Consider the following 12329-nt stretch of genomic DNA (forward strand, 5'->3'; position numbering starts at 1 on the left):
TCCTACCGGAGCAGCCCCACGGTGGTGGATGCGGCACTGTTGTCCTCTTTGGAAGACCAGCCTTTGGCACTGCTTGCCCCTGTTCTGTGCTCTCCGCGCTGTCCAGAACTGACAGGCTGTCGTTGTTGTACAAGGACTCAGCCCTGCCCCGTGCCATGTCCTGCACACTCGCCAGCGGGATGCACCCGCTCTGCTTCCCCAACGGACTGCCAGGAAGCCCCCATCCCCTTCAGTTCTTTGTAGAGCCAAACCTGTTTGTTCCCCGATGTGTTCATGTACTTAACTATTGGTGTATATAAACAGAAGCGATTGTACATACGTATCCTCATCGTGCTGTAAGGAGAAAAGATTTATTTTCATGTAAGCTATAAAAATTGATTCTTACTCCTGAGACACTCGAGTGTCAAGTAAATTAATTCCATGTTCTAGCATGTAAACATGCAGAAGATCGTCTCCGGCCTCATCTATTCCACAGTCAGTGTTCCCCCATTCTCTCCTTCCCTCCCTGCCCATTTCGAAAGGCAATGTCCCACAGCAGGTACAGGAGCTGCTGCATCTGCCCCCCCAGCCATGGGTCCCTCAACATTCCCGGTGGCCTGAGGGAATCCATGCAGGAACAACGCTGCCCAGCACGTCCCCACTGCAGCATCCCCTCCCTGCGCTGCCCTGGTGATGGAGGCCACCAGCAGGCAGAGCTCCAGCTCCATCCCATCTCCCCCGGCTGGGAAGGAACTGGGAGACCCTTCACAAAGCCCTGGATCCTCCAATCTGTAAAGGGACAGAGCTCAGCTTACGGCATTCCAGGCTCACCTCGGATGCGTCTTCCCCTTCCCATCTATCCACACACGAAGGGAGGATCATGAGGAAAACCAGCAGGAACCAGTGTCCTGTGGTAACAGCCGATTAAAGCACTTTAATGCTTTAAGGGGTTTGGAACAATCACTCATGTTCCTGATGTTAACTGAGGCTTCTCCCAGCAGCATCCCACCGCACACTCGCACCACGGCAGGAATGGCATCTCTGGAAAACGAGTTATTTTTGGAGCTGTGGTTTCCCTGTTTGTCTGTTTGGTAACACAATAAAAGCACACGTGGGAATTACAACATCCACCAACCAAAGTCTTGCTTCTATGACAAGGAAAGGGTCCTCCTAAACCAGTGTAAACCCCAAAGGGCCTCAACTTGCTTTGTTCCACCAAACAACTCAAAGCTGGGAGCTGCAGCAATCTTCATCCTTAAGACACAGCTTTGAGTTTGAAGAATTACACTGTTAAAAGCAATTTCCAGGAGAGAATTGGCTTTAGTTATAGATGCCACCCCTATTTCTAGTTCTAGGAATATATATCCCATCTGTAGGGGCTGGAAACTGATTGAACTGCAGGATCTCGAGAGCCAGAAGTGTCATTTACAAACTAACACTCGAGGCAAGCACCTTATTTTAATACAATAGAAACAGCTTTCGAAAGCTTTTGGGAAGCGGTGTGTGAGGAACAGCCACAACATCTACCTTTGGAGGTTATTAAAGACACAAGCAGGCAACTTCCAGCACGTAGCTGGAATGAGGCAGATGGCTCCACATCCTCCCAGGGGCATTCTGTTCCTTGCATATCAAGGCTTCACCACACATTAGAATACTGCACACTGCACCTTCTCTAACAACAGCAGCTGCAATTACCTTCATTAAAACTTTGCTTTTCCATTTCAAACCCAGCAGCTTCCAGGTTTACGGTTGGTTTAAATTAGTCTGGTAACCTGGAGCGTGTCAGCTTGGCACAATGCTCAGTAAATTCACATCTTTAACTGGGCTGAAATCAACGGCGACGTGCCAGGGAAATATCAGAGAACCATGCAATGGTTTGGGTTGAAGGGGCCTTAAAGCTCCTCCAGCTCCAACCCCTGCCACGGGCAGGGACCCCTTCCACTGGAGCAGCTTGCTCCAAGCCCCTGTGTCCAACCTGGCCTTGGACACCGCTGCTGCTCAGAGAGAACCTTCTCTAAATGGGCCAAGTTCTGTAACTCCCCAGAGAAGCCATTAATAATGGTGGGGAATTGAGAGAGCTCAGAAACCAAGGCCCCATCTACAACCTCTGAGAAACTCAGCCTCTACGTCACTAGGCAGCTCTTTCCACTGGCCCATGATGGAACAGTTGTCATGGCTACCGTGGCTCTTACACACTCACTCTTAGCTGCAGTATAAAGTGCACAGGTTCACCATAAATGATCACAAGATTGATTCCTACCTGCACACCAGTGAAAACGCTGTGTCTGGTGAACAGCAAACGGGTAACATCCATGCTGTGCATGTGAGCATTGTAAAGAATTCCACCTGGAAGAAGCAAAACCAGGTGTTAAGGGCTCCACATTTAAACCCCTCAGTGAACAGACATTTCTAAACTGCACTGAGATTGATAAAAAAGGTCCCCATAGAAACTAATGCTAAAAGCAAACAGGAAAATGCAACAAAAATAAAGACTGGTAAAGAAAACATCATGGACTCAAGCTCTACGCACAAGTTTACATTCAGCTGAGTGCTACCAAAACCTCAGCTGAGGTCCAGCTTCATGAAGGCCCATGGGTGCAGCCCCTCTTTGTCCAGCCTGCTTCGAGGCAGTGTCAACCCTCATGTAGAAGGTGGCAAGCACCGAGGGGCGACCAGTGGAGAGCGCTGAGTCTTCCCCGAGGGTGTCCGTGCCCATGGGGGAGCTGTTGGCAAGGCGATGGTGGGGAACCAGCAGCTTGTGATAGGAAGGCAGAGAGGGAACCACGCTGTAGCTGGTGCTGGTGAGGATGAAGGACGGTCGGGCAAGCAGCATGGGCGCATCGAGCTGTAGGGTGGCTACATCAGGACCTGCGCAGTGGGGCGAGACGAGAGGGTTTGGGATGAGGCTCCGTGATCCCCACTGAGAGGTGCCACGGTCCCAGCACTCACCGGAGCAGTGTGGAGCCGGCAGCGGTTGCCATAGCAGCGGCTGGAGGAGAGATGCTCAAGGACGCGGTAGCGGTGCAGCCGCGGGGATGTGCAGCTCAGAGCCTCCATCAGCACAGCCCCGCTCCCTGGACCTGCTGCTTCACCGCCAGCCCTGAGAACTCAGCCATGCGGCCGGGCACCGGCCTCTCCTCCCGCCCATGGCGCAGCCCCGGAACCGGAAGGCGCGGCCCCGCCGCCGTTACCAGGCAGCACCGGGGCGGGAGGCAGCCGCTGCGGTGGTGCCGGCACCACAGAGCACCCGGGTCCCGCACCTCGGCCCCCAGCCCCTCGGGATGGAGGCGGCCGCAGCCCCCGAGGGAGCGGTGAGGGGCAGCGGGGCCTGGCGGGAGCCGGCTGAGCCCATCACCGAGCAGGAGCTCCACGAGGAGCTGCGGAGGGCAAGGGATGACTACAACATGGCCACAGGTACCGGGCAGGCGTCCAGAGCACACCCTCACCCTCCCTTCCTCCTCACACCACTCTGCTCTGACTGAGAGCAAGTCCCAGGTTAGGCTCTCACGAGCACAAAGCTGACCTGAAGGCCACCTGCATTAAAACCGCTCAGTCTCCCCCTCTTTACACAATAAAACCCAGCCAAGAGGGTCCCAAGCACCATCCTGGGGCATCCAGCAGCACTTTCGCGTGCTGGCAGACCTGCTACCAGCTCTAGAAGTTCCCAGAGCAGCACACAAGGTTAGTTTAATATATATCAAAGTACTGCAGCACGCATCATCAACGAGCATCACCGCGGCTGCAGTTCTGTGTGTGCTTACCTGAAGGAAGGAGCCGTGCAGCTATAGGCAGGGATTCGGTTTGTGTTAAGAGTCCTTCTCCAACCCTACAGGCACCATCTCCTCCTTGCAAAGACAACTGGAGATCAAAGAGTCCCAGCTCCGGAGAACCAGATCTGAAACCGAAATGCTCCAAAAGCAGCTCAGAAAGCAAGAAAGCCAGTTACAAGCCATGTCTGCCAAGGTACCATCTGAGGGCAGGGTGTCCATCCTTGGGGATGCAGGCCTCAGGCTGCAGCTCCCCTCCTCATAGCCAGGAGGTGCCCCCGTGAGCTGGGAAACTGAAGGGTACAATAACTTCTTCTTCAGTTTTGCAGTCTGAGAGAACAGAAATGTGAAGAAATGATGGTGACAATAGAGGAGGAGAACCGCAGCCTCCGACAGGTAACCCCGGTGCAAAGCTGCTATAGGAAATGCTTGTATTAGCTGCTTAATTGTGTTCGTTTCAGGCTCGGGGGGAGTTTGCCACTTAAAACCCCTACTCAGTCCAGAAGTAAGAGCAGGCACCAGTGCTGAGAAGGTCATCAGTCTGCAAACTCTGCCCAGGAGACAGAAGCAGCGTCTGGACCAGACACAGGGAAGATGCAGCCAAGCCCGCTTGTTCCTTCCTCACAATCCGGGCTTGGTTTCTGGATCTCTTCAGGTCATCACGGAACACGAATCCAAGCTGGCCGCGCAGAACAAGCTCATCAGTGAGCTACAGGAGACCGTCAGCCAGCTGCAGACAGAGGCGCGCTCCAACCGGTACCACATCCGCACGCAGCAGCGGCAGGAGGAGGCAGCCCGGAGGGAGGTTAAGACACTGCAGCACAAGGAGCTGCAAACTCGCGTGGCGCTGGAGCTCATCACCAGCAAGGTAAGCGCGGCCTCCGCTTCAGCATCCTCCCTCCCTCCTTAGGATGCTCCAACCATTACAAGCAAAGAACATGAGAGCACAGAGGCATTTTGCTTGGGCAGAAGCACAAAAGGAGATGCATCAGGACACTGCAGTCCTGGCTGCCCTCCACAGCCACGGGGCCAGAGGAGCAGGAAACTCATCCATTTCCTTCCCAGCTTTGTAGCATTTAACTCCTACATCACTTACAAAGCAAACAGGCCTCAAATACCAGAAGCCCTCGAGAAACTTGAGTTCAGAGCAGTTACATCACCAGGTTTCTAATAGCCTTCCAGATTCAAAGTAAAAGGTATCACCTTGAAGCCATTTCAGGGAGGCACAGGGTGGCAAGCACAGAGCCCAATACCCAGGTAAGGGACTCAGTCCACCCCAAAACACATCCTTATCATAGTACTTGCAGCAAAGCCCAGTCAAACCACCTATGATTTCACACAAACAGGCCTTTCATTCCACCCTTCACTAGCACTGCGCCCAAGTCTAACAGCGTAGTCTCTGTCAATCCCTGTGAATACCAAAGAACTGCATACACAGACTAAGCACATCTATTCTCATCTTTCATCGACAGTTTGAAAAGTATCGAAACAAAATAATCCAGGCTACATTCAGCACAGCAGGCATCAAGCCTCCCCAGGCAGAGACCACGGACGAGGAGGTGCTGGAGGCAATGCAGGTACGTGGTTCATGTGAACTCTGCGTCCAGCAAGGGCCTGATGAGGTAAGAGACCACCGCAGTGCTGCTCTCCACCTAATGCATTCCCACCTCTTTACACACCCCTCGTTTTCAGAAAATCATTAACGAACGGATCGAGTTCCATCAGATGCTCAAACAGAGAGGGGTCAGAGTCCCATCGCTCTACAACACCGACACCCTGGCATCACCTACTAGTAAGGGAAGGAGAAGGAGTAGCGCAAGGCAGCAGCACACCACCCCCGAAAAGTAGCCCCAATGGCTGAGCAGAGCACATCACCAACATCAGGCTCCTGTTCCCTGGGTTTGAGGTCGACGTACTAACAAATTAAACTCATCCTCCTGAAACCAAGTCCTGCAGGAATCTCTCGTTCAGTTGTTTCAACCAACTCACAGCACAAATCACTGTAAAACACTGGTGTGTAGAAACACTCAACTTCACAGGGAAGCTCAAAGCACTACCAAGGACTGCTTGGCTACAGCTAGAAAGCACTGAGTTCTCATTTTTGCAGTGTTCGATAGCTGCTTGGGCAAGGCTGTACGGTCACACGACTGGAAAACTCACCAGTGCCAAGATCCATCAGTGCCCAAACACATGACAGTGACATGACTGTAAGAACTGTTTTATTTGTCCATTCATATGCGAGTCCCAACACACGGGTGTATTTGACACAGCATCTCCAAGTTCAGTTAGAGCTCTGCAGCATCACTTTCAACAGAACAAAACTCCATCTCTAGGTCACCATTGCTTATGAAGAGGTTTGCACTCATAAGGTGGTAGCCTGGATGTAGTTGTCACCCACTCCAACTACCTGTGCACCAACACTCTTCAAATGGAAGTGTGAGAGAAAGCACTCTGGGCACAAGTGCTTGTAGTCTGGGGAGACAGAGCTTTAGTAGTGTCAACACTAAGCAGCATCAGCCCTCTGAGTGGAAATGAGCTTCACAAGCACAAATGAACTCAGTGCTCCACCAACAGTAACTCAATGGGTACACAACAGGGTCACTACAACTGGTGCTTCCACAAGGATGGGCGATGGCTCTTACAATGCACTGAGACACACAAACCCCTGCACTCAATTCAACCAACTTGGCTTAGAAATAGAAGCAGTGTTAATGTCTGAACACAGAAACCATCACTTTAAAACTCACTCCTCGAGTTCCGACAGCAATTACATTGTCACAATTACTGCAGATAGAAAATCACACTGAATGAGATGTTAGCAAAGCTGTCTGGCATCCCATCCTCGGTACGGGCGTGCAGCACGTGGCTGTTTCAATGCTGTCACCGACTGACTTCTCAGTTTAGCTGCCAAAATAATAATCCAGCGGAAACACACCAGGAAGAAGCAGAGATCCAGCAGAAAAACATGACTGCACTCACATTACAGGTGCTAAGACACAATGGCTTTCTCTACAAGTCAACACGTTCTGACTTCCAGCTTCTTCTCTGCCTTTCAGTTCCCCCTACGTAGTCAGAACACCGATGGCTTTCTATTAAGGCTGAAGGAACACAACCCTGCTTGCCACAGCCTATCAAACATCACAGTAGCAGGCGGGATGCACTGCATCTTGTCCTTAAAAACCCAAACCACCTCACTGCATACAAGCTGCATTGTTGAATATGGTAGAAAAGAAAGGAAATGGAATCCTTCTGTGAGCTCTGATAGCTGCTAACGTATTACAGTGAGGAGAGAGGACACTGTGCTTAGGTCAGTTTTTGAAGGATAAAGTACTTTCAAGTTTCCATCTGTGTCCACCACTCGAACCTGCTCCACAACCATCGGCTGAGCACTTTGGCTGGGGTTCAAAGCTGCTGGTCCACAAAGAGCATCAGATTCGTTATCCGAGCCCGAGTCTTCCTTGTTTTCCAAGGTAGATCTGTTCAGTTCTGCAATTTTCTGTTAAAAGCAAAATACAGAAAACAAGATTAATTCTGTGGCTGAGAGCAACTCCAGGCTGCTTCCAACCCAATTTGTTGGCAGCAACTGAAGCCCTAAGAGCACTAAGAAGGGAAGGCGCTCAAAGACAAACCCTACACTTCTAATTGTGGTAACACAATGTTATTTACCTGGGTGAGTTCTGAGGTCTGCCAGGGAATCAGGATATGACAATACAAAACCCCTTTGCAATGTGGAGATGGAAGGGTGCAAGCATGGAAGCAAGGATGGGAGAGTAAGTGAAGGAGAGGGAAGAATACTACTACTAAACTGAAAACCAGCTTCTGTGGTGGTCTCAACGCACGTGGGCACTACACATTCTGCCGAGAACAGACGGGGTTATTCTCCTGAGCTACTTACCAGAATTAGTGTGTCCATGACATCTTTGCATATCTGTAAGCTGGTATCACTTGTCACCTCCAGAAACAGATCACGGGTGTCCTTCCTGATCTGGAAGGATTTCACAGGAAAAGCGAGTGAGGATGGGAGCGCACTCCCCCCCAGTCACTTGGCAACACTTCATGCACAAACTGAACAGAAGATGTTCATTCAATGCAGCTGGAGGCAAAGTGCTGCCTCGCTTTACAAGTCAAACACCATACTCTTGCCCTTCAATAAAGCCATCCCTGCAAAGGCAGACAGTGCCTTTGGAACACAGCTCTGGCCAGAGGCTGCCACATCAGCAAAGGTGGAAATGGCACACCCAGATCCAGCTCAAGCTGACCATGCAGCAGGCAAGACCCAGGTTTGGAGATCTGTATCTGGAATGCAATCACAGCTGTCACAGATTTGGGCATATCTCTGAATGTGGAGTTCAACCTCAGTGGAAAAAAGCCCCTTACTTTAATTCTGATTAACACATTTCCACTAACAGAGTACCTTTGTCTTCTCGCTGTTGGTTATGGGTGGGAAAGAAATCACGACGCCTTCAGCATCCACTAGACAGGGGTAGTTGTCTTTGCCATCCAGTAACTGGAGATACCTGCCAGGAAAAGTAAAGCAGCAAAGAGTGGGCAATTGAACCAGCAGCAGGATCAGCGGCACAAGAGCGTGACAACACCAAATTAGGGTGTTCCTGGTCCATCATGGAGTGAAACCAGGAGTCACAACATGGAATCATGGTGTATCACGGTGATACAGCTGAGGAAAGCCACAGGATGTCACGCACTGACCTATGCAATCCAGAGACATTCTGACGCTTCTTCTGCTTCCTCTGCTCCTCAGCTTCCAACTGCAGCTGGCGGAGCAGATCCTTTGCCTTGATCTCCTTTCGACCCAGAGGTGTTACCTACACCATACGGAACAAACACCTGAATTTAGAGCCGCTCAATCACTGGGGTTATTCAAACTCCTGTAAGCAAGACAATAACTGAGTTTAAACCTTTGTGTGAGCTACAACACCCACTGGAAAACCATTTGCTAGCACTAATTCCATTCTGCACAGGTCCAGAAGACAAAAGGGAACCAAGTGGAAAGGCCCATGGATGCTACAGGCCCCTACCTTCAGCGTGTCAGGAGGCTGAACATCATATATCAGAGGAGCTTTGATCAGCTGCAGGTCATGGGTGGCAATAGTGGCCACTGTCCGCTTTTCACAGATGTCTTCATGCAGTTTAGTCTGAAACAGAAAGAAACCTATCAGAGCAGATCCAAACCATCCACGTGATTTATTCCTCAGAATTACTCTTCTCAGATTCTTCTGTATTTAACGTTTGTAGCTACTCAAGTAACTCTTTTGCATTAAATAGAACCTTTCTGCATAGTAATTTTACCTGAATTGCAACTGAAATGTAAAGACAGCGAGCGCAACCCATGACTCCTCAACTAGGAAACACAGGGGTTTAAATCAGAAAACCATCACAAATACAAAGTCTTGTAATCTGAAAGCACCCAACCCCTGCCACCTAATGGCTGGGCAGGCCGTAAGCCAGGGCTGACAGGCTGTGGTTGCCATACCTGTTGGTTTTAGCACAGAGCAGGGAACCTGGAGCCAAACCGAGGTACTTCTAATGTGGATGTCGGTTCATTAATAGCTCTCAACAGGTTCCACAGCACTAGCAAGCTGCTGTGACAGAGCAAATGCAATCGTGTGTGCACTCATCTCCCTCTCACAGGAACACCTGAGCTCCTATTGGGTTCCTCAGGAAAACCAGTTCTGCTCATTCCAGAGGGACCGGGCGGCAGCTGCTGCACCCTCACCAGCTCCTAGGTGAGCAGCTCACTCTGAGCTCACCCAACGCAAGACTGCAGCACTGACCTGCGCGGACAGGAACCTCTTCAGAGCATTTCCTGGCTTTAAGTTCACCCCCCTCAGCACGCAGCACACGATGAAGGGTCGAACGTCCTTGATACCCGGGCTCACTTTGACCACCAAGGGCGCTGGGTTTTCAGAGACGGGCAGAACCTTCACCAGCAGCTTGCTCGCCTCTTCCACCTCATCCTGCCCCCCGTCCCCACCATCCTTCTTCTGCTGCTTCTCCCTCTTCTTCTTCCTGGCCTCCTCTCTGGTGCTCTCAGCCTTTCCCTTCCCACGGCCCCCGGCCCGCAGGTAGTCCAGGATGGCTTTTGTCTGGCAGCCATTGACCATCTTCTCCAGCCGCTTGTCCTTCAGCTGGTTCCCCCTGAAGTTGGCTTCCTTGAGGCGGGGGCAGTCGGCCAGGGCAGGGGGCAGCTCCCGCAGGTGGTTGTTGGCCACGTCCAGACTCTGTAAGAGACAGAGATGGGGAGGTCAGTGATGGGGACCCAGGGGGCTCTGTAAGAGACAGAGATGGGGAGGTCAGTGACGGGGACCCAGGGGGCTCTGTAAGAGACAGAGATGGGGAGGTCAGTGACGGGGACCTGGGTGGGCTCTGTAAGAGACAGAGATGGGGAGGTCAGTGACGGGGACCCAGGGGGCTCTGTAAGAGACAGAGATGGGGAGGTCAGTGACGGGGACCTGGGTGGGCTCTGTAAGAGACAGAGATGGGGAGGTCAGTGACGGGGACCCAGGGGGCTCTGTAAGAGACAGAGATGGGGAGGTCAGTGATGGGGACCTGGGTGGGCTCTGTAAGAGACAGAGATGGGGAGGTCAGTGATGGAGACCCAGGGGGCTCTGTAAGAGACAGAGATGGGGAGGTCAGTGATGGGGACCTGGGTGGGCTCTGTAAGAGACAGAGATGGGGAGGTCAGTGATGGAGACCCAGATGGGCTCTGTAAGAGACAGAGATGGGGAGGTCAGTGATGGGGACCCAGGGGGCTCTGTAAGAGACAGAGATGGGGAGGTCAGTGATGGGGACCTGGGTGGGCTCTGTAAGAGACAGAGATAGGGAGGTCAGTGATGGAGACCCAGGGGGCTCTGTAAGAGACAGAGATGGGGAGGTCAGTGATGGGGACCCAGGGGGCTCTGTAAGAGACAGAGATGGGGAGGTCAGTGATGGGGACCTGGGTGGGCTCTGTAAGAGACAGAGATGGGGAGGTCAGTGATGGAGACCCAGGGGGCTCTGTAAGAGACAGAGATGGGGAGGTCAGTGATGGGGACCTGGGTGGGCTCTGTAAGAGACAGAGATGGGGAGGTCAGTGATGGAGACCCAGATGGGCTCTGTAAGAGACAGAGATGGGGAGGTCAGTGATGGGGACCCAGGGGGCTCTGTAAGAGACAGAGATGGGGAGGTCAGTGATGGGGACCTGGGTGGGCTCTGTAAGAGACAGAGATAGGGAGGTCAGTGATGGAGACCCAGGGGGCTCTGTAAGAGACAGAGATGGGGAGGTCAGTGATGGGGACCCAGGGGGCTCTGTAAGAGACAGAGATGGGGAGGTCAGTGATGGGGACCCAGGGGGCTCTGTAAGAGACAGAGATGGGGAGGTCAGTGATGGGGACCCAGGGGGCTCTGTAAGAGACAGAGATGGGGAGGTCAGTGACGGGGACCTGGGTGGGCTCTGTAAGAGACAGAGATGGGGAGGTCAGTGATGGGGACCTGGGTGGGCTCTGTAAGAGACAGAGATGGGGAGGTCAGTGATGGGGACCCAGGGGGCTCTGTAAGAGACAGAGATGGGAGCGGGCAGTGATGGGGACCCGGGTACCACTCGCACCTTCAGCGCCGGCAGGACGGCGATGCCAGCGCCCAGCTCCTCCACCTCGTTGTCCGCAGCCTCCAGGCGGCTGAGCAGCGGGAAGGGCCCGCCCGGGACGGCGGTGGCGGTGGGGGGGGGCAGGAGCCCGCCGGGCAGCGCCCGCAGCCGGTTCCCGGAGAGCAGCAGCGCCTGCAGCTGCGGCGCGGCGCGGGCCAGCCCCGGGCCCAGCTCCCGCAGCCGGTTCCCGCTCAGGTTGAGGCTGCGCAGCTGCGGGAAGGCCGGGGCTGCCCCCGAGGGCTCCGCGTCCGCCGCCGCCCCGCCCAGCGCCGCGGGCAGCGCCTCCAGGCCGTTACCGGAGAGGTCGAGGATGCGCAGGGCCGGCAGCGCCCCGCCCAGCCCCGCGCCCAGCCCGGCGGGGCCCAGCGCGTTGCCGCGCAGCACCAGCGTGTGCAGGGCGGGCAGGGCCGCGGCCAGCCCCGGGCCCAGCTCCCGCAGCGCCGCGCAGCCGCTCAGCTCCAGCGACTGCAGCAGCGGCAGCGCCAGCAGCGCCGCCGGCAGCCGCCCCCCGCCCGCCGCCACCCGCTCCGCCACCGCCGCGCCCGGCAGGGACAGCTCCCGCCGCCGCTCCCGCGCCGCCGCCTCCAGCTCGGGCCACGCCGCCGCCGCCGCCGCCATGGTGCCGCGGGGAGGAGCCGCAGCGCGGGCCCGCCTCGCCCCGCCGGAAAGGGCCGGTCCGGGGCCGCCTCCGAGCGCTGCCGAAGCGGTCGGGTTTAACCCGAGGCGGTTTCCCCTTGGAAGAGCGAGAGCATCGCCGAGGGTGAGCTGCGTCCGTTGGTGTCCTGGGGTCGGCCAGATTCCTGCACACGGGGCAGTGGCTGCTCCAGACTCGTCTCTGCACCTCGGGTGGGTGAAAAGCACCCGGCTGACACTGGGGTACAGCAAGGAGAAAGCGATCATACACAAAAAAGGCCTTGAGATCATGCCCGCGGTCTGGTCAC

General features: G+C 54.2%; 1 protein-coding gene and 1 long non-coding RNA gene across 2 annotated transcripts; both read right to left on the reverse strand.

The window, feature by feature from the left end:
• Positions 1 to 242: 242 nt before the first annotated feature.
• Positions 243 to 3148, reverse strand: LOC308228243. The gene is made up of 4 exons (XR_013958196.1): positions 2510 to 3148; positions 2240 to 2325; positions 811 to 1020; positions 243 to 333 (listed from the first exon to the last, which is right to left on the reverse strand). It is a non-coding gene; the product is annotated as an uncharacterized lncRNA (long non-coding RNA).
• A 3853-nt stretch (positions 3149 to 7001) lies between these two features.
• On the reverse strand, positions 7002 to 12006 carry LRRC47 (leucine rich repeat containing 47; the record flags this gene model as incomplete). The annotated part of the gene is made up of 7 exons (XM_080631478.1): positions 7002 to 7242; positions 7642 to 7731; positions 8161 to 8263; positions 8454 to 8569; positions 8783 to 8899; positions 9539 to 9985; positions 11350 to 12006. The coding sequence occupies 7 exons, from the start codon at positions 12004 to 12006 to the stop codon at positions 7015 to 7017; spliced, it is 1758 nt and encodes a 585-aa protein (XP_080487604.1). The 3' UTR covers positions 7002 to 7014.
• Positions 12007 to 12329: the final 323 nt, after the last annotated feature.

The sequence above is a fragment of the Psittacula echo genome (genome assembly GCF_963264785.1).
Source record: "Psittacula echo genome assembly, chromosome: 17".
In the NCBI taxonomy this organism is placed as follows: domain Eukaryota; kingdom Metazoa; phylum Chordata; class Aves; order Psittaciformes; family Psittacidae; genus Psittacula; species Psittacula echo.